We start from the raw sequence: 19916 nt of genomic DNA on the forward strand, positions 1-19916 counted from the left end.
TAGTCAGGGAAGAAGGGGACAGGGATATATTGGCTAGCCTGGAGGAAAGCAAGGGGCCACTGCAGCCCCCTGTGCAGGCAGCAGCTTCACAGGCAAGACCCCTGCCTGAGGGTGGGTTGGGTGAGTCCCCAAAGCCAGGACTCCTGATGCTTCCCACAGGTCTGGCATTGATGGGATGCCAGGCTGTGTCCAAGGGGCTCACATGGCTGTGGGATCCGCAGGAAGATTCCCCCTGAAAGGTGCACGAGGATAGCAGGCCAGGGTCCCTGCACCCTCCACCTACCTCTGCCCTGACAGCCCTGGCACTGTTGTGGGCACAGTGCCAGGGTCAGCTGGGGGCAGTGGCTCTTTCCTGAACTGCTGCTCCTCCATCCCTGTGACAGCACCTGCCCCACCACCAGCACAGAGGAGATCCCACTGCTGGAGCAGCCTCTGGGCACCCGGGGGTACCTGGAGAAAGGGCCCAGACCAACAGGCACAAGATCCCATTGGCACAGTGCATCCGAGGGCACAGGGCTGGGACAGACAAACTCCAGTGCTCATCCATCTCCATGCACCCAGCAGGTCCAAGGGGGCCTGGCAGCAGGCAAGGGTATGGGTCCCAGGCAGGGGCAGCACTGGGCACTGGTATCCAAGGGTGTCCAGGGCTGGGATCATGCCCAGCTCCATGCCTTTCATCCTCACTTTGCCTGAATGATTCAACACCACACACTTAATGATTGACAAGGGGAAATCTATCCCCCTGGGGTCAGGTCTGTGAGCTTCCAAAAAAGCAGAAGATATTCCCCACCCATGACCAATATGTAGCTAACTGGGGACAGGGGCAGGAAAGGAGTGTGGATCTCTGTGGCTTCTTGCTCTGCCAGGGTGGGAGAGAAACTTCGAGGCTGACGGGAAGGGGAGGGGTTTGAACTGATAGCACCCTGCCCAACAGCAAACACCCACAGGAAAATAAACCTGCTGAAACATCCCCATGGAGCTTGGGCCAGCAATAACAGATGGGGCTGGATGCCAGGCAACAAGAGACCCTGGCAAGAGCCACGAGCTGAGGATGCAGAGACAGCACCCAGCTGGTAGGTGGCACTGCCACCAAGCTCTGGTGACAAGAATGACAGCTGCCACCTATGCCTTGCTGCTCAAAGAAGGGAAACTGCAAACACAGGGAATTACACCCAGCAACAGGCAGGTTTGCCTGCAGACACCTTCCCAAAATAGCCCTGGCATACAAATGCTTTAGCCACAGCAACAGACAGCCCAGGGAGATGCAGCTCATTGTCCCCCCACTCACCCATCCAAGTCCCCCAGGACTTGCCCCATACAGGGGGATGTGGGCATCTCTTGTTCCCAGCCCCATGGAGACAGCTGCCTGCAGCCACATCTGGTCCCCTCTGCCCTGGGATAGGTCTGTGCTCCAGGGGAGCCACTTCTCACAGCTCCAGCTTGAACCAGCTGGGATTTATCCCTGCACCCACCCCCCTGTAGTGCAAGCACAAGGGCAGCCTGTCCCAGGAGGCACCTGCTGCACCCAAGGGACAATGCAAGAACAAGCCAAGATGGTCTTTAGCAAAATCCATCAATTTATTTATTCACAGTCAAGCAATAAATAGAGGAAAGTCAGGCAGTGGAGGTGCTGAGAGCAGGACAGACTCTTCTGAGAACAGGGACACGCCAGGAGCCCAACAGAGCCCAAGGCCTGTGGGACAGCAGGAGTGCGAGAAGGCAGAGGGACACCACGATGGGAGTGTGACCCCTGGGATAGGGTAAGACCTGAGCCCTGCTAGAGGGCAAGCCAAGGAGCTGAAGGACAAGTGTGTTGGAGGAAGCAGGAGACAGAGCCTAGCACAGGCAGCTACCTGGCCCCTAGCACTGGGAGCAGAAAAGGCAGCTCGAGTTCCTCCAATTTCACAGCCCTCCCCAGAACAGAACTGCAGGGGAGGAGAAAGGCTTCCTCCCCCTCTCCAGCCCAAATTCCCAGCCCAGTGAGATGCCACTGCAGCTGAGACCAGACAAGATGGGGTGCACGTGAGCTGGGAAGGAATTCCACAGGCAGGGTCACATCAGATCCCGACAGCACCGATGTGGTGCCAGGCACAGAGGCACATGGACTGCTCGCCCTCCCTGCCCTGGCTCCACCAGGAGACTCCCAGCCACCTCCTGTGAGCTTCGTATTCCAGTTCAGGGACACAGCTCATCTCTGGGAATATCAGGCCAAGCCCCCCTGCCCACCAAAACCAGGCAGCAGCCATGGGGGCTGCAGGAAGGACAGATGCCACGGGGCAACCACCCCAGCACAGGCTCCTGCCTTTAAAAACCCACAATTTACATAAAACTGTCATTGTAAAACCTCCCCACAGAGCAGCGCTGCGCAGGGAGGGGAGACGAGCAGAGTGAGCCCCAGGCAGAGCAAGATAAGCCTTAAAGTCCAGATGCACAGGAGCAGGCAGAGCCCAGGGGCGCTGTGCCGGGGCAGTGGGAGTTACCGGCAGGTGCAGGACTCTGCGATCATGTTCTCATACTCCTTGTAGAGGATGCCTCCGTTGCGCTCGATCATGAGGACACTGATGGGGCTGTAGCGGTAGGGCACACAGGAGGGCCGGGGCACGTTGGCATCCACCAGCTGATGAACAAAGCTCTGCACCACAGCGTGGTTGGGCGCGTGGTAGTCGTAGCGGAGCAGGTGGGGACAGGCGCCCTTGCAGTAGCGCGGGTTGTAGCGGTGGGGAGCGATGATCCAGTGGTCCCAGCCCAGCTGTGCAAAGCTGACAGAGAAGGGGCGCAGGGAACAGTCACTCTTCTCCTCTCCCTGCTCCCGCAGGTAGTTGGGCAGGTCATGAGCCAACGTCCCTGTGTCACGCCGGTGCCGGTGGGGCTCTGCTGCCAGAGATGCCAACCCTGCCTGGGTGTCGTTAAGGTAGAGCAGGAGGAAAGGGCGACTGGGGGACACTGGGGCATCGTGGCCTCCTGCTCGGCCAGCATGCACACAGACATGCCGCAGTGCCAGGCTCCTCACGCTGCTGTTCCCCAGGACCAGGTAAGGGGTGACGTCAACTTCGGCCCAGCCATGGCGGGGACGGGCAGCAGGGCTGAGCAGCACCCCAGGTGCCTCACCAGCTGCCACCAGCTCCAGAGCGCAGAGAAGGCGACCATGGGCCAGTGACAGACTGGGCAGGTAGACCACAGTGGCTCTGAGGAGGTGCTCGGCCTCGGGCTGGCCCTCCAGGCGGTAGGTGAGGGGCTGCACATACCAGCGACCTGCAGGAAAGCAGCGGTCAGTGCCCCCTTCACACAGCGCAGCTGCCACCATGCAGCAGCACCCCTTTCTCCCAGCCCCACACAGCACAGTGGAGCCCGTGGCAGCCAGCTGCCCCAGCACAAGGCAGAAGCCACAGCAAACAGCAGCCATGAGCCATGGTTTGCTGGTGGCGTGAAGGGCAAAGAGAGTCTGGAACACTCCCATCCTCTGCACCAACACCACTGCCCTGGCACAGGATCAGACAGGATGGGAAGGGGAAAGGGGCACACAGGCCCAGCAATATTTTTGCCCATCTCACCCCTGGGACAGGAGGAGCCTGGGACACCTGCCAAGGGGAACCCCCTGGGCAAGGGCAACCCCAGCCAGCCAGCCAGGACACTATAGAGAGGGGGAAGGAAACAGGAAAGAGACCCCCTCAGGGCTCAAGCCCACACTGCTGGCTTTGCTAGGCCTCCATGACATCCTTGGTGCCCACCTGCTCCTTACCTGCCCAGGGCTGATCCCCATGGGAACTGGCCTGGACCAGGCGAATGGTGTTGGTGCCCAGGCTGCGGCCGCGGCGGGGTCGGCCCTCGCGGTCGGCGGCACGGCGGTACAGGTTCAGCATGTAGCGCAGGGGCTGCCCACTGGCTGGCCCCACTCGCCAGCCTGGGCTGCCAGGTGCCTGCATTTGCAGGGCCTGCAGGAGGGGCAGGGTGGGGACGGCGGGCAGGGGGCTGGGGGGCAGCGGGGACTTGTTTGCAGCCTGGGATGGGGGCAGAGCAAGAAGGAGGAGGAGGCTGGTGGAGAAGAGCAATGCCATGATAGGTGAGTGTGTGTTTGAGGGGGGTGAGTGGGGCAAGGTGGGGCTGGTCAGCAGCAGAATTAGGAAGAACCTGCAGTCATGCTTCTCCCCAGTGGAGAGGCAGAGCTGGTTGTGGGCACCAGCAAAAGGATCCAAGGGTGCTGCCAGCTGCTATCAAGCCAGGACAACCATGCCAGCTGCTTCAGCTTGGCACAGGAGCAGAAAGGTGGGGGGCGACTCTATATGCAAAAGGGGTGCAAATTCTAGACTAAGACCTAGACCAGGGGCAAAGGCAGGGGGACAGAGCCTGGCTACAGAGGCTGTAAAAGTGCTGGGGTAGGGAAGTGGGGTGGAGGGAAGGTGAAGTGGGGTAGGTGGGAAGACCAGCTCACTCAGCCCACCTGCTCCTGGCCAGCCTCCTCCTGCAGGGTAGGAGGTCCACCTGCCCAGGGCCCATTTTAAAGGCATGGCCCCAATCAGGGTTTAAAGAGGCAGGAGCAACCTGGGTCTCAGGGGAGGGGGTTGGAGTCTGGCAGAGTGCTCTGCTGAGGTGAGAGCCCTTCCAGCTCCCCCACCCTGTGCTGACTCTCCATCAGCAGCTTGGCACCTTTGTGCCCGTTGCTGCAAGCTGGTCTACACTGCCCCAAACAGGCACAGAGCCTGGGGGTCTGCTCCCCAACAGCCCTGCGGGACAGCCAGGCTGCCCAGTGCGTCACTCTCCCCAGCTAGGAGATGTACACTAAGGCACACAGGTGGGCAGAGCAACCTTGAGCCCAGCAGCTCTGAGTACGGCTGGGTCAGCCAGCGGTACTTCATTGCAGGCATCACCATGCCATCACCATCACCATGCCCACAGCTTTGGCTTCCTCGACCAGCTTCAAGGTCTTGCTGCCAGCACCTGCCCAAGGCTGAGGGGCTGTGAGCATGATGCCCACCATCTTGCTGGCATGGGCCATTTGAGGTACTGTCCATCCTGGGGACTGTGGTTACACAGTGCTTGCCTGGGACAGGCCCCGTGGGCACACTACAGAGTGGGGTATGGGCAGCTGCAGCCCATGCCCCCATAGGGCAACTGGCATTGTGCCCAGTCCCATAGGACACTGCTGCTCTCCAGCTGGGATGGAGGGGTTCAGGGGATGGTCACACTGTTTGGGAACCACCCTGTTTGGGTGCAGGTATAGGGACATGGGGGGATCTGGGGGGTGTGCTGGTGCCTGCCTTGCCCCAGATGCTGCCCACCCTTCACGGTGCCAGTTGAGCACGGTGCTGAGGGCTGTGGTGGGAGATGTGTGTGGTGCTTAATGGGCTGTGGGGCCACGTGATGAGCCAGGGCACAGAGCCCTCACGCCTGGCCAGGCAGCCCTGGTTACTCATTTGGGAAAGGGCACAAGGGGCAGACGAGCCAGTGGAGGCTGGGAAAAGTCCAGGCATGGCATCAGCCAGCCATGAGAGAGGGGCATGGTAAGGGTGGTGGCAAGGCCACGGGGGAGAGCAGGAGAGTCATGTCAGGGGTGGACATGACTGATGTCATGTGGGTGGCCATATGAGAGGGGCCATGCATCACTGCTGGGTGGGCTCCAGCACCACAAACAGCCCAGGTACAACCCCACTCTGTGCCCTGGGACACCCTGGCACAGGAACAGGGCACATGCACTGGGCTGCCTGCAGCCAGGCTGGGCAGGGTGCAGACAGATTTTAAGGCAGGCGCTGGTGGATGAGGGTTGCCAAGAAAAGTTTGAGGGACTGTTCCTGCACTGGGGCTGAGCCAGCCTGTGGTGGCCCATCACCCTGGCACTGCAAGCCCACCCTCCCAGGCCGTGGCAGGCAACCGGGGGCCGCAGGCATTGCTGGCAGGGCAGAGCTTTCCAGGCCGGCTCTGCTGTCTGGGAAAGAGATGAGTAAGAGCCGTGGCCCCGGGCGGGAAGGGGAGGGGCAGGACTCCCGGGCTCCCCCGGGAACCAGTGCCGATCCACTCCCACCGCCCTCAGCTGCCACTGCCGCCTCCTTCCCAGTCTCAGTTTCCCCAAAGGCTGGCACAGCTGCCCCTCCTGGGCCTGGCAGGGAAAAGACAAAGGTGAAGCAGGGCCACACTGCCACATGTGCCCTGAGGTGCCCGGCAGGACAGGGACAGGGCGTGGGCCAGCATGGGCAGGCCAGACAGGAGCCAGCAGCATGTGCTGGCCCGCAGGCAGGAGAGCTCGGGGCGCCAGCGTGACTGCAGGGCGGGGAGCTGGGGGGGCTGCATCACTTTACTGCCACCCCCTTGCACCCACGAGTGCTGCCGAACTGCCAGACACACTGTGCCACCGTGCCAGGCTAAGCTGTGCCAAGCTGGCCCTAATCCTGCGAGTCCCTGGCGGCACCACACTGTTCTGGGCCAAACTGGGTTGTTCTGAGCTGAACTGTGCCAGGCCATGCTGTGCCAAGCCGAATTGTGCCAGCCTGGCTTGTCCACGTCAGCCCAAGCTAAACTAAACTGAGCAAAACTGGGTCAGGCCAAATGGAGCTAAACCAGGTGAGGCCCCTGGTCATGCTGTGCTGTACCAAACTGAACCGTTTCATCCCTGTGTTGTGCCGTGCTGAGCCGAGCTGAGCCAAGCCAGAATGTGCCAACCCAGCTGAGCTGCACTGAGCTATGGTGGGCTAAGCCATGCTGACTCCCCTGTCATCCCACACCGAGCTGAGCTGTGCTGTATTGTTCTGCACTGAACTGTGCCAGCACTCCATGTCATGCTATGCTGGGCTGAGCTGGACAGAGTTGAACTACACTGGCTGGGCTGTGCCAAGCTGAGCCAAGCAGCTCACTGCAGGTCCCTGGGCTAAAGGGTGGCGTGCCAAGCCAAGCTGAGCTTAGTAGCAAGGTGCTGCGCTGTGCCACTGCCATGGCACATGCTGAGCCATGCCATGAGCTGTGCTAAACCAAGCCGTGCCATGCCGAGCTGTGCCGCGCTATGCTGAGCCGTACCATGGCAACACCAAGCCGTGCCATGGCAATACCAAGCCAAGCCATGTCATGGCAATGCCGTGCCGAGCAGGGCCGGCCGCCGCCGTCCCTCCGCGCCTTATTGGCGGCGGCGGAGCAGCCCCGGTGCGGGTCGGCCCCGCCCCGCACTCGCCCCGCGCCGCTCAGCCCGGGCGGGCGGGGGTGTCATTTCCTCCGCGGCGCGGGGCCGGGCCGGGCCGGGATGGGGCTGTAGTTTGTAGCCGCCATGGAGCGGGCCGAGGGCCGGCCCGGCGCCCCCCAGTACGTGCATGTGCAGCTGCAGGGGGGCGCGCCCTGGGGCTTCACGCTGCGCGGCGGGCTGGAGCACGGCGAGCCCCTCATCGTCTCCAAGGTAGGCACCGCCGGCGCCGTCCCGCGTGGGCTCCGCGGCATCCCCCCGACACGGGCCTCCCGCCCGTGGCGGGGCGCGGGACGCGGGAGGGGGGACACCCGGGGCGCGGCGGCGTCGGGAGGTGCGGGGAGCCCCGGGCGCGGGGTCGCGTGTCCCGGCGCGCCGGGGCGGGGGCGGACACTCCGCACCCACGAGCCCCGCGACCCGCCGCTCGGAGCCGCGGGGGGAGAGCGGGAGCGAGGGGGGCGGAGGGACAGCCCGGGCCCGGCGGCAGGAAGAAATTCCTCTGGCACATCCGTTGGGCTGGCGTCGGGGGCGGCCCCCGCGGCAACCCCCCCGTCCTCGCCGGTGCCGTCCCGCGGGGCGTAGCCGGGGGAGGTCAGCCCCCCTTCGTGTGCCCACCCGTCGGTGCTGCGCCCCCGGGCGCCCCCGGGACCGGGCTCTACGGGGACGTTGAGGGCCACGGTGTGGGGGACCGAAGTCCGTCCCGTCGCGCCCCGGGCACCCCTGGAACGCGGGGGCAGGACCTTGCCCAGGACGGGGCGGACGCCGGGGTGCGGGGCCCGACTGCAGCTGGGAGTGCGGGGTGAGGGTGACCCCCACGGCCGCGGTGTCTCGCCGCACAGGGGGTCACCGATTCCCGGCCCCCGCCGGCCGCATCGCCCTCCGGCGAGACCGGCAGGGAGGCGGGCAGCGGCCGGGGAAGCCCCAGCAGCCGCCTCTCCGCGGTGCCCGGACGGGCCCCTGTCGCCGGGCGGTTTGGCCGCCTGCCCGCCCGGTGCCACCATCCTGCCGGGCCGGGGTGCGGCGGGCCGGGCTGGCGGCCCCGGGGCTGCTCCCTGCCCCGAGCCGGGCTGGTTGCGCCCCCGGGCCGCCCCACGCCCTCGGCGGGACGCGGGCAGCGCGGTCTGGCTGGGGGAGCTGGAAAAGTGGCTCCGGTCCCAGCCCTGCGCCCTGGGGTGGCACCGCGGGCGGGCGAGAGCCGGGGGCGGAGGGGGCAGCTGCCCGCGCCCCGACCGGCTGCCGGGCTCCTCGGGGTGGTGGGTCCCCGCGGGTTCGCTAGCTGCCGGAGGAGGGGATGGGAGGGCCGGGGGATGTTCCCCACCGCTGCTGAGAAGGGGGGGGTGGTCCTTGCGGGCCGCGGGGTGCCGGCCCCCGCGCTCCTCCGGCCGCGCCGCCGCCGCGTGTGCTCGGCAGACAAAGGGGGCTTGTTCCAACGCTCTGTGCATTCAGGGGAGGGTCCCCCGGGGCCACTGCTCCGCCGCTGTGGCCGGCCGAGGTGTGTGCGGGAAGGGGGCGGCCCCCGCCTGCTGCGCGGGGGGCCCGGGCCCCGCGCCGGAAAGGGGAAGGGCGTCCCCGCACTCGGTGACACAGTTTGGCCATTCCAAACTCCCACTCCGGGCGGGATCCCTTCCTGTGGCAGAGTCCCACGGCGAGGCTCCCATGGGCTCCAGGCCCTCTATGGGGCTGCGAGAGCTCTCTGGCACAGGGTCCCCTTGAGCACGTCGGGGACAAGAAGGGAGGTTGGTGTGGGGCAGGGTGTGCACAGCTCTGGCATTGCTCTGGCTGTGATTCCTAAGACAAGTTTCTCCTGGGGCAGGCAGATATTGCTGTGAGCCATCTGGTGCCCACCATTAGGGGCCAGAGTGAACACCAGGGGTGGTGTTCGGGAAGTGTCCAGGGCTGTCCCATTCCAGGTTTGGCTGGCAGTGCTGAGCTCACTGGTGGTGAAGGCAGAACAAGGGGCTGTTTGTGCCAGATTTAGCTCCTGGGGAGTGATGCCAGGGCTGAGCCATGTCCGTCCTGGTGCATGTGATGGCCCAGACGTGGGTGCAGCCCTGGTGGTGTCCTGCAGTAGGGGGGACAGCCTTCGCATCTGACTCAGCCCTGTGGCCATGGCAGGCAGGGCTGGGTGGGCACATGGCTGGGCAGAGGACTGGGGTGAAGGTGCAGTCTGTCCTGCCTGCTCTGCCAGTGCTCAGTGGCAGGCAGCAGCATGGCAGGGGGTAAACTCAGGTGCTTCACTGACTGCATGGTGGGACTGGGAGCCCTCGCAGGCAGCCAGAGTCCCCTGCCAGGAAGGCAGCACTGTGGCTGGTATCTGGGTGGGAGGGCAGCGTGCCTGCACAGGCAGACACATTGGGCTGTGCCTAGCCTGGCCATGGCATTGCAGTGCCCAGGTCCCCGAAAAAAGGGGAGAGCTGTGGGGTGCTGGGCATAGCTGTGCCAGGCAGTGCCATGGGGCACTGCTGGAATGGGGAGGAGGCCTTGCTGCTGCTGCCTGCTTCCCAAGGTGCCATCTTGTCCGGGGGCAGCGGGGTGGCCACTGAGACCTGGCTGGCACCAGGGCTGGAAAGGGGTGCCCAAAGGCATGTGCACAGTGACTGGCCTGCTAGGAAGTCATGGGTGCTCCCTGTTGCTGGGGCCTGACTGCTGCCCAGGCTGGTGCTGCAGGCACCGTGAGCAGAGCTCGTTCCTTGGCTGAGCCTGGGAGCAGCTGGGCAGGGTAAGGAGCCCACGAGTGCAGGAACCCCAGCATGGGGCCAGATTAGCTCTGTTCTGTGGGTGGCTGTAGTGGCTGGCCACATCTACACCAGGCAAGGGGGCATGGGGCACCCCAGGTCCTGCTGGCAATGGGCACTCTGGCTGCACCTGCTGGGCACTACTCATCCCGGGACTGCCCACACTGCACCTACCTGCTGGGGCAGAGGGGGTGGGCTGGGGTCCCACATGCTGGCAGCACCGTAACCTTGTGTCCTCCAAGCTGCAGCAGTACAGGGTACCAGGCTCATTTTGGCCATGGGTGTCAGGGATGGGTAGGCATGTTCCAGGGCTCAGTGCTTCCCCTGCTAGTTGTCTCCCATGGGCACATAGGGCATGATGGCATGCTTTGGGCATTGAAATCACCACGGGTGCCCAGGCAGGCCCGACAGGGGGCTGGAAGCAGCGGCAGGGGGCTGGCATCCACGCCGGACAAAGGGCCCTTGTGCTGCCTGCACCCGCGGGGGAATCTGCTGGGATGGGACATTTTTCTTTCTCCCCCCTCCCCGATGTCCTTTCCTTGCTCAGAAATTCATGTGACCAGAGAAGGGGGGGAGCCCGGCGCGCTCAGATCCTTCTGTGGTGCCTGGGGTTCAGGCAACTGCCCCTTTCCGAAGCCTCTTTCTCCCCCTGCACCCCGTGGCAGTGGCACGTCCCCTGGGATGTTCTGGGGGCCGTACCCCCCCTGACGCCCCTCTCTGTTGCCCAGGTGGAGGATGGGGGCAAGGCTGCCCTGTCCCGCCGGCTGCAGCCGGGTGACGAGCTGGTGAACATCAGCGGGACGCCTCTGTACGGGTCCCGCCAGGAGGCCCTGATCCTCATCAAGGGCTCCTACCGCACCCTGAAGATGATCGTTCGCAGGTTGGCAGCGCTGCGGGGGAGGGACGCGGGGAGGGCCAGCGGGGCTTCGCCTGCCCAGGGGGCTGACAGGAGCCTGGAGATGCCCTTGCCTCCAGCCTGGAGGTGCCCCTTGTTGGGATGGGATGGGGGTCAGTCCCCCTGTGGCTGCCAGTGCTCTGGGTGGGTGGGGGTTCCCCAGCCAGAGGAGCCGGGGCAGTGCGGCCGGCTCGCCACCCCCTTGCTGGGCGGTATCCTCAAGCGTGGCCGCTCCTCTCCCTTCCTGCCTGCCTCCTGCCTGCCTGCCTGGGAAAGGAAGGAGAGGCAGGGCTGGGCCTTGCAGTCTTCCCCCCCACCCCCAATCTGCATCCATTCCCTGGCTGCATCCTGACTGACTCCAGCTCCAGCGGCACTGCCCACTGGACAGGGGTACCACGGGGCTGTGCTGGGGCTCAGCATCGTCCATGGTGAGTTTGGGGGCTCTGGGAAGGGAAGTCCCTGCACTGACTCGGCAGCTTGTCCTTGCCACCCTCCTTGCCTCGTTAGTGGATGCTGGGGCAGCACTCGGCACTTGGGGGGTTCAGGAGGTGGCTTCTGACCACGTGCCTGTGTGGTGGCATTGGACACTGCTGCCTGCATGTGGCGTGGGGACTGGAGAACCCCACGGCTGCCAGGGTTTGGGATGGGGCCCAGCACGGGACACCCCCCCTCCTCCCCGGAGACAAGATGTGGCCGGTGCTTGCTGGGGATGCTGAGGGACCGAGGAACAAGGGGGGAGGGTCAGGCTTGTGGTGGAGACGCAGATGTGGCCTCAGGGTCCCTTGGCGGAGCTGGTCCGTTTGCCCTGCCCGGGGTGTTGCCTGTGGGCTGCGCAGGGGCCACGTCCTCGGTCCCCTGTTGATGCTGGCAACAGGGATGCTGCAGGCAGGGGACTCTGGCCAGTGGGGTGAACCGTGGGATCCCCCTGCCCACTGCTGGGTGCTGGCAGGGCTGGACCCTCCTCACCACCGTCCCCCTTGGGCAGGCGCTGGTCTGGGGGGACAGGAAGCCCCGTAGGAAGTGACTTCAGCCCCGGTTCCTCGGCCTGGCTTCCTCCCCATTCTTGTCCTTTCCCGCTGTTGCTCTTGGCAGGAGGAGTGTGCCCGTCCTCCGCCCCCATTCCTGGCACGTGGCCAAGCTCGCCGAAAGCCGCCCCGACGCCCCCACCATGCACTGCCCTGCTGATGCCTTCAGCCTCTCATGGCCCTCAGGGTGTGATGTCAGGTGAGACCCTGGGGCATTCATGAGACTGCGCAAGGGGAGGGGGCACATGGGGCACCCGCTTGGGTCAGGGTGGGGGGTGTGGGGTAGATGCTCACATGCCTGCCCCACACAACTGTCGGGCATCCCCCCTCATCCTTCCACTGCGCTGCCCTTTCCCCTGCCTGTTTACTCCCAGCTCCCGGCAGGAAGGGGCGGTGGCTCTGCCGGAGCTGGCCAGGAGCTGCTTAGTCCCATTGCCCCTGCTGCCAGAGCTGGGAGGTCCCGAGTGGCTGAAGTCAGGCACACCCTGTGTTCCCTGTGCCTGCTCCCCCTGCCAGTGCTGAGGCAATCTTGGTGCTGCCCCCAAACCCAGTGGTGAAGAGCAGGTTGGGGCTGCATTGCTCTGTGCCCACTTGTCCCGGGGAGGGTGTACGTGTGGGGGGGTGGGATCTCCGCGGAGCTGGGCAGGGGGTGGCAGACACCCCTAATGCTGGCATGGGGCCGGGCAGCAGTGAGCTGTCCCTGCAGTGGAACCCGCTGTCCCGGCACTGCAGCACCGACCGGAGCAGCTCCATCGGGAGCATGGAGAGCCTGGACCACCCTGGCCAGGCCTACTATGAAGGAGACCCCTCACCCGTTGACCAGGGCATGTACCACAGCAAGCGGGACTCGGCCTATAGCTCCTTCTCTGCCAGCTCCATCGCCTCCGACTGCGCCCTCTCCCTCCGCCCTGAAGAGGCCGTGTCCACTGACTCCAGTTTTCAAGGCCCCTACAAGGCCCCTGACGGGCGCTACCTGACCACAGGGGCTGAGCCATCTGCCAGCCGGCACCCCGAGGCCTGGCGGGCGCCTGTGCCTCCCCAGCCCCCTGTCAGGAGGGACAGCCTGCGGGCAGCCCCGGGCAGCAGAGGGGACAGGCACCGGGCATCAGTGTCAGCGGACATGCTGCATGCCAAGGGCCGGTGGATCTCCGACACCTTCCTCTGCCAGCGGGATGGGGAGGCGGAGGCGGTGGGCGGGAGGACGCTGGCACCGTACCCCACAAAGGACCGTCTCTCTGCTGACCAGTATTACATGTTGAGCTCCCACCCGGACCAGTGCCCAGCTGAGCCGCTCCTGGGGGAGAGCATGGAGTCTGATGACCGGCTGTATCTGGATGGCAGCATGCACCGAGTGCTGGATGCCACGACAGCAGGTGACAACCCATTGCTGTCCCCCCTCAAGGGCCACGTGCCACACCGGCACAGTGCTCCCGAGCAGCTGCTGGCCTCCCAGCTCCGCTCCCTCCAGGTGGGCTCCAGCAGCGAGCGAGCCTCGCCAGCCCCCGATGGGCACCGCTGGACCTTGTCCCCACTGCACCCTGAGGGCAGCCGGGGGGGAACCACAGGGGCCACCCAGGACCCCCCGCTCTGCCCAGAGCCTTGCTGCCGCCCGCCGCCCTGCCACTGCTGCCCCGAGCCTCAGCGAGCCTGCGGGCAGGACGGCCGGGGGGCCAGCCCGGCGCTCAGCACTGAGGGGCCGGCGGAGGAGGAGAGCCGGGCAGGGGCCCGGCGGGCCGGGGGTCCTCCCCACCGCTCTGCTCAGATGCGCCGCCGCAGCGACCGCTTCGCCACCAGCCTGCGCAACGAGATCCAGCGGCGCAAGGCCCAGCTGCAGAAGAGCCGGGGTCCCGGTGCCCCCCCGCCTGGCGAGGAGCCGGTGGAGGAGACGGAGGAGCCCCCTGAGAGCAGCGTGCCAGCAGAGGGACCCCCCACCCTGGCTGAGCGTCTCAGCCCTGCGCCGAGCGAGGACGGCAGGAACGCTGGCCGCTCGGGGGACCGGGGTATCCCCACTCCTGACCCGCTGCCAGCTCCCAAAGGGCCCCCATCCCCCGAGCGGGCGGTGCCAACAGCCAGGGGCCGCTGGCGCTGGTCCCCGGAGCGCAAGCTGCAGCCGCAGCGCTCGCCCACCCCCGGTGAGCTGGAGGGCTACAGCCAGGGCCCGGTGGCCCGCAGCTCCCCACCACAGGGCAGCGACGAGGCAGTCCTCCTGCCCTTTGCCGACCGCCGCCGGTTCTTTGAGGAGAGCAGCCGGCCGGCACCGCCCCAGCACAGCAAGCCCCCAGTGGGCGATCCCGGTGCCTTCCAGCCCCATGGCCCCGAGCACCGGGACGTGCGCCGCCTCTCCGTTGACCAGCCTTACAGCCCCCCGTCCCCCAGCCGCCCTGGCTCTGCCGGCCCCTACGCTGAGTGCTGCCGGGAGCAGCCCCCCTGCTACAAGCCGCTGGGGAGGCCGGGGGAGCTGGATTATGCACGGGGCTTTTCCTACCCCTATGGGGTTCCCCTGCGCCCCGAGCCCTGCCGCTACTGCGGAGGGGACCCGTGCCCACCGCCGCTGCCTCGCGGTCATCCCTGCCGCTGCCACCCCCAGCCCTGGGTGCGCTGCCCCGACTGCTGCTGCCCGGCCCCCTGTCCTGGGCGAGAGGAGAGCGACGCGTGGCCCCCCCGGAGAGCTTTTGCCCCGGTGAGTAACTCCACCCGGGACTGTGCTGGGGAGCAGCACTGGCAACCCCTTGCACTCCTGGAGTGTGACCTTGGGTTGGGGTGCGGAGTACTGTGCCCATGTTGGCCCTGCAGACCCACTGCATGCCTTCTGCACCTGAATGGGGATGGGATGTGGCGGGGTTGCTGGGAAGGGGGATGTAGACCCCTCTTTCACACTCCCTCTCCTTCCCCCACTCAGGAATTTCCTCAGGATGAGTGGGAGCCACCTGCGATAACCAGGAAAGTCAGCCAGTCTGTCAGGTGAGCCCATGCCAGGTACCACAGTGCTGGGATGTGTGTGCCACTCGGTGGGGACCTTCACCAGGGAGAGGTGGGGACTGCCATCATTTTGGTTGGGGATATACAAAGCGTTTCCTGTAATGCCTTGTCCATCTCAACATGGTGCCTGTGAAACAGGAGCATGTGCCACCTTGGGCACACAGGGACAGGGGGCACGAGGAGGCATCCACAGCAAGGAGGGTCCCTCCTTACCCATCCCCAGAGGTCTGGGGGCATCTCCAGGGGGTTCTGCCCAGCAGGAGAGCGTGGGCTTCCCCCACCACCAGGGCTGGGTGACTCCAGCTGGGGAAAATGAGGCAGGGGTGGGCATGAGCTGCCGGGAGGTGACAGTGTGTGGGAGGACGGGTGTCTCCTTCTCTCCCCAGTGAGCTCTCCCACTACCAAATGGGCTTCCAAAGGCTTGGCCCCTTCCACACCTGCTTTGAGAGCGCCGAGCCGGAGTGGCCACCCTGCTACCGGGCCACATCCACGCACGACCTCTCGTGGGATAGTGACCGCCTGGCCCGCACGCCTGAGAGCCCCCCGGACCCGCTGCACCGCCCGCTGCGGGGCAGAGCCTTCTCCGAGAGCCACCTCAACCTGGAACCTGCCAGTCCCCGGGGCCGCGAACGGAAGGACCTCTTCCGTGCTAAGCTGGACCAACCCCGCATCCCCAAAAAGAAGGGCCCCCCGCCTCCCCGCCCACCTCCCCCCAACTGGGAGAAGTACCGGCAGCGCCGGGCATCCCAGCACCCGCCGGATGGTGCTGGGCACGGCTCTGCCTTTGCCGCCCCGGTGCCGCCCCGCAGCATTGCTGACGTGGTGCGTGAGCGGTCACAGAGCCTCACTGGGGAGCAGGGGGGCCGGTCCTGGGGTCATGCTGCTCGCCCCCCTGCTCCACCAGGCGCCTGGCCCCGTCCCGAGCCCCCCGGATCACTTCGCAGGACTCCTGGGCCCGATGTTGGCAACGCCGAGATTTGCAGGCAAGTGCTGCCATGGCGTGGGGGTGGGAGTGGGGCTGCAGGTACAGCCTTAACACGGGTGGGCTTTTGCGGTCACGTGGCCCCTTGTACCCTGCATCAGAGCATCCTAATCCACCCCTCGGGGCACACTCTGGGGTGGGGGGTGTCCCTGACCTCTTTGCCTGGAGTGGCCACAGCCCTCCTGCCCATTCCTGTCCCCAGCACAGGGATGGGCAGGGAGGCTGACGTGCCCCTGGGGGGCGTTGACAGGGTGGCAGGGGCTGGGGAGAAGCGGCCAAAGGCAAAGAAGCCCTGGGAGATGGAGGAGCAGCCCCAAAGGCTCATCCGGAACCCAGAGCGGGGCTGTGCTGGTCCCTGTGGGGTGGGTGAGTGCTCCCCACCCCTGCCTGGTGGCCCCAGCCCAGCTGTGCCAGAGGCACTCAAGCCCAGTCCTGGGGCAGCGGAGGGGGTGAGCTGCCAGGGCAGCCGGCCCCAGCCCCGCCGCGTGGACTCAGAGGAACTGCTGTGGAATGTGGCAGTCAGGGACCACTCCCTGGCCAATGTCCATGCCCCTTTGGCCCCCTTTGGTACCACCACTGAGGTGATCGGTGAGCTGCTGGTGGCGGGGGAGCGACAGGCCTGGCGGGAGCGTCTCCAGCAGGACTGGCACCTGGAGGCCCTGGCACAGGACAGGTAGGGCTGGTGTGGCACTGAATGCTGTGTGGAGGGCAGGCTGCACCCTGCCACCCCCAGCACTGACCCCTGCCCCCCCAGGCAAGGCTTTGAGCCCATCTCGCCACCCCCTGGGAGTGTTGCCAGCTCCAGTTCCTTCCCGGTGCACTACACTGCAGCAGCAGGCAAAGCTGAGCCGCTCAGCAAGGTGACAGCACTGCCAGAGGTAGTGGAGGGGAGCTCAGAGGATGATGATGATGAGGAAGTGGACCAGGAGCTGGTAGAAAAGAAGGTATGGGGACTGCTCAGGCCAGCACCCTCGGGGTTCCCCACTGCCCTCACCAGGTGCTCATGGGCACTGGGGGCATTGTGGGATTTTCACAGGGATTGGGGCATCACTGATGGCTCACGGGAACTGAGGGCATCACTACGTGCTCATGGGGACCAGGGACATTGCTGGGTGCTCGTGGGGACCAGGAACATTGCTGCATGCTCACAGGGGCTGGGACATTGCCAGATGCGTGCGAGGACCAGGGGTGTTGTCAGGTGCTTGTGGGGCCTGGGAGTGTCACCACATGCTCATGGGGAGCGCGGACATCTCCAGATGCTCAGTGCTTGCAGGGACTGGGACATTCCCAGATGCCCACAGGGTCCAGGGGCATTCCTTGGCTGCTCATGGGGTCTGAGAAATTGCCAGATGCTTGTGGGGACTGGGGGCATTGCCAGTAGCTCATGGGAACCAGGGATACCGCCGGGTTCTTGTGTCCTGTGGGGCTCAGCACAGTGCCCTACACCCCTGTGCCAGTCCCCCAGTCCCATGGGGGGTGGCCCCAGTCGCCCCTGACCCTTTTGCTCTGGCAGCTGCAGCTGATCGAGAGCCTGAGCCGCAAGCTGGCGGTGCTGCGGGAGGCACAGCGGGGGCTGCAGGAGGACATCAGCGCCAACGGGGCGCTGGGCGACGACGTGTCTGCCCGCCTGCAAGCCCTCTGCACCCCAGGGGAGTTCGACAAGTACCGCCTCTTCGTGGGTGACCTGGACAAGGTGGTCAACCTCCTGCTCTCCCTCTCGGGGCGCCTGGCCCGGGTGGAGGCTGCCCTGGGCAGCCTGGGGCCACACGCCCCCGCCGAGGACAAGGTGGGCATGGGGCAGGGAGGCACCTGCGAGGCCTTGGGGTGTGGGACACCCTGCCAACGCCACCGTCTCGCCCACAGCTGGCCCTGCGGGAGAAGCGGCGGCTGCTGGTGGCGCAGCTGGAGGATGCCAAGGAGCTGAAGGAGCACGTGGGGCGGCGGGAGGAGGCGGTGGGTGCCATGGTGGCGCGGTACCTGCCCGCCGAGCACCTCCAGGACTACCAGCACTTCGTCAAGATGAAGTCAGCCCTCATTGCTGAGCAGCGGGAGCTGGAGGAGAAGATCAAGCTGGGCCAGGAGCAGCTCCGGTGCTTGCGCGAGAGCCTTGGCCAGGCCTCCAAGGGCTGCTAACCCCCTACCCAGCCTCCCTCTGGGACCCTGGCTGTGGCCCCAGCTTGCTGCCAAAGCAGATCCAGCCCCTCATGGGCTCTCCCTATGTCTGTCCGTCTGTCCAGCCCCTGCCTTTTATTTATTTCTCTGGTTTACCAAGCAGGGAGGGGCTGCCAGTCCAGATGCGGACAGGGGGTGTTGTGCCAAAGAGCTGTCATGGACTCTGTGGCCACCCAGCATCCTATGGCTCAGCTGGACCAAATGGATGGATGCTGCCATCACCCTCAGAGCTCTTTCTGTGCTGATGGGGGTCCTTCCACCTCGTCCTGGACACCAGCACCTGTCCTGCATTCGGTGCTGCACCACATGCCTTAAACACCCCCCAGCTGCCTTGGGGCATATCCATGCAGTGCCTGAAAGGGTTAAAGCATGCTTGCCCTCTGTCCTGTCTATTTGTCCAGCTCTGTCCATCTGTCCGGTGGGAGCTGAAGGAATTTCAGCCCCGGCATCCTCTTCCTCTCCATTGTATCTGAAACAATGGCCCTGGCCAGCGGGTTCTTAACCCGCTCCCTGCTGGCTGAGGCACCACGGGGGGGCCACAGTAGGTGCCAGTGGGTGCTGTGTGCCCCTCTCCTGGGGAACACTGCAGTGGGTGCCCCCAGGATGGTGCCCTGCCAGGGCATGGGGTTCTGGGATCAGTAGACTGTGGCCTGTGGCTACCCCCTATCACCCACGCTGTGGGCATGGGAACCAGCAGGTCTCATCCAGCCCTCACCTGCAGCTTCTGGCCCAACACCAGAAGTGATTAATAGAGGAAAAAACACATTAAGGACGAACCGGGGTACTTGTCCCCTCCTCTTTGCTGCAACAGCCCCAAATAGCACTTATATGTCAGCCCCTCCACTGTTCATCTGTCTCCATAGGCTGGGCAAGTGCCTTGCTACTGATTTTGCACAGGGGTTTCATGCAACCAGCAGCAGCTTGGGGCAGGGGGTAAAGTGATTTGAGAGGGCAGTGTGGGCTCCAGCCCCCTTGGTGGCCCCATAGCTGGACAGCCCAGGCCCAGGGTGCAGGCAGCACCCACTCCTGCCCTCCTGCCCCTGCAGCAGCCCCCTTGTGTGGCTGCCCCTCCCTGTTGGCCCCCCTCAGCCTGTTGAACACTACAGCCCACAGCTGCCAGGCTGTACCTTGGGATGGTGCCTGGCAGGAGTGGGGTCGCCAACATTCCCTCCATCTCAGCTGCCCCCAGGATCATTGCTAGGACCAAAGACTGCACCCACTGGGTGCCATACTGCTCTCGGGGTGGGAATCAGCAGCCCTCCCCAGGGCCCTCTGCTGGGGGAGCTGCTGGTGCCCGTGCATTGCTGTGTGCCGTTGTGCCTCGCACTAAAGCAGCAGCAGGAGCTGCACATCTGTCCCAGCTCTGTCTCGTGTGGTTTGTCCCTGTGTCCTGGCAAGTGGCACCGGGGAAGGGGCGGACAATTACTCCAACTGGGGTGAGCCAAGCCTTGGCAAGCTCTTGGGACCCGAATGGGGTTACAGAGGGTCACAGGGGGCACCTGGAGTACAGCTGTGGGCAGGGAGCCCTCTGCACCCAGTGCTCCCAGGCTGGGCTGGAGCAGGGGGCAGTGCCTGGACCACTCCCCAGGAGCACGTGGAAGGGGCACCGCACTCGAGTGGCGGATGTCGCGGTGTCCCCGGCACTCAGCCACAGCATCGCAGCCTGACCTTTTGGGGGAGGGGGCTGGGGGATGTCCGCTGGGGCCGTGTCCGCTGGGGGATGTCGCAGCGCCGGGCGGGCTGCGGGGTGCCCCGGTTGGCGGCGGGGCGGTGCTGCCCGGTGCCTTGCCCTGGGTCTCGGCCTGCCCGCCGGTCGCTCGGCGGGGTCCGGGCAGCCCCCGCCCCGCGCGGTCCCGCACGGCCCCGGGCGCGGCGGCGGCCGCTGGGCGGCGCCGGTGAGCGCGCGCGCGCGCGCGTGCCCGCGCGTGCCCGCGCGCAGGTGGGTGCGGGAGCGCAGGTGTGCGCGGGC

At 65.6% G+C, this 19916-nt stretch overlaps 2 protein-coding genes across 11 annotated transcripts; one reads left to right on the forward strand and one right to left on the reverse strand.

Annotated features, from left to right (window-relative positions):
- Window positions 1-1536: 1536 nt before the first annotated feature.
- Window positions 1537-4684, reverse strand: BMP15 (bone morphogenetic protein 15). Its single transcript, XM_051786536.1, has 2 exons — window positions 3740-4684; window positions 1537-3252 (listed from the first exon to the last, which is right to left on the reverse strand). Exons 1-2 carry the CDS (start codon window positions 4053-4055, stop codon window positions 2477-2479), a joined length of 1092 nt encoding a protein of 363 aa, XP_051642496.1. The 5' UTR covers window positions 4056-4684; the 3' UTR covers window positions 1537-2476.
- Window positions 4685-6859: 2175 nt separating this feature from the next.
- Window positions 6860-19286, forward strand: SHROOM4 (shroom family member 4). 10 transcript variants are annotated; one of them, XM_051785894.1, is made up of 10 exons: window positions 6864-7372; window positions 10623-10774; window positions 11882-12013; window positions 12547-14494; window positions 14714-14775; window positions 15180-15776; window positions 16026-16448; window positions 16530-16719; window positions 17289-17561; window positions 17639-19284. In XM_051785894.1, the coding sequence occupies exons 1-10, from the start codon at window positions 7247-7249 to the stop codon at window positions 17906-17908; spliced, it is 4173 nt and encodes a 1390-aa protein (XP_051641854.1). In that variant the 5' UTR covers window positions 6864-7246; the 3' UTR covers window positions 17909-19284. The 10 variants fall into 10 exon arrangements, with proteins under 10 accessions (XP_051641839.1, XP_051641849.1, XP_051641854.1 ...); XM_051785871.1 differs by lacking the exon at window positions 6864-7372 and having other exon boundaries at window positions 9735-10774; window positions 17639-19285; XM_051785864.1 differs by lacking the exons at window positions 6864-7372; window positions 10623-10774 and adding an exon at window positions 10807-11217 and having other exon boundaries at window positions 12502-14494; window positions 16509-16719; window positions 17639-19286.
- Window positions 19287-19916: the final 630 nt, after the last annotated feature.

This window comes from Manacus candei, unplaced genomic scaffold, assembly GCF_025592945.1.
Source record: "Manacus candei isolate 608988 ecotype Guabito, Panama unplaced genomic scaffold, ASM2559294v1 h1tg000003l, whole genome shotgun sequence".
Lineage (NCBI taxonomy): Eukaryota > Metazoa > Chordata > Aves > Passeriformes > Pipridae > Manacus > Manacus candei.

Bases quoted from the DNA above. Each gene is read 5' to 3' on its own strand.
- BMP15 (XM_051786536.1), bottom strand. From the start codon at position 4,055: ATGGCATTGCTCTTCTCCACCAGCCTCCTCCTCCTTCTTGCTCTGCCC. The intron at 3,253-3,739 runs GTAAGGAGCAGG...GCTTTCCTGCAG, and splicing joins TGGGGATCAGCCCTGGGCAG to GTCGCTGGTATGTGCAGCCC.
- SHROOM4 (XM_051785848.1), top strand. From the start codon at position 10,892: ATGGGATGGGGGTCAGTCCCCCTGTGGCTGCCAGTGCTCTGGGTGGGT. The intron at 11,218-11,881 runs GTGAGTTTGGGG...TGCTCTTGGCAG, and splicing joins GGGGCTCAGCATCGTCCATG to GAGGAGTGTGCCCGTCCTCC. The intron at 14,776-15,179 runs GTGAGCCCATGC...TTCTCTCCCCAG, and splicing joins AAAGTCAGCCAGTCTGTCAG to TGAGCTCTCCCACTACCAAA.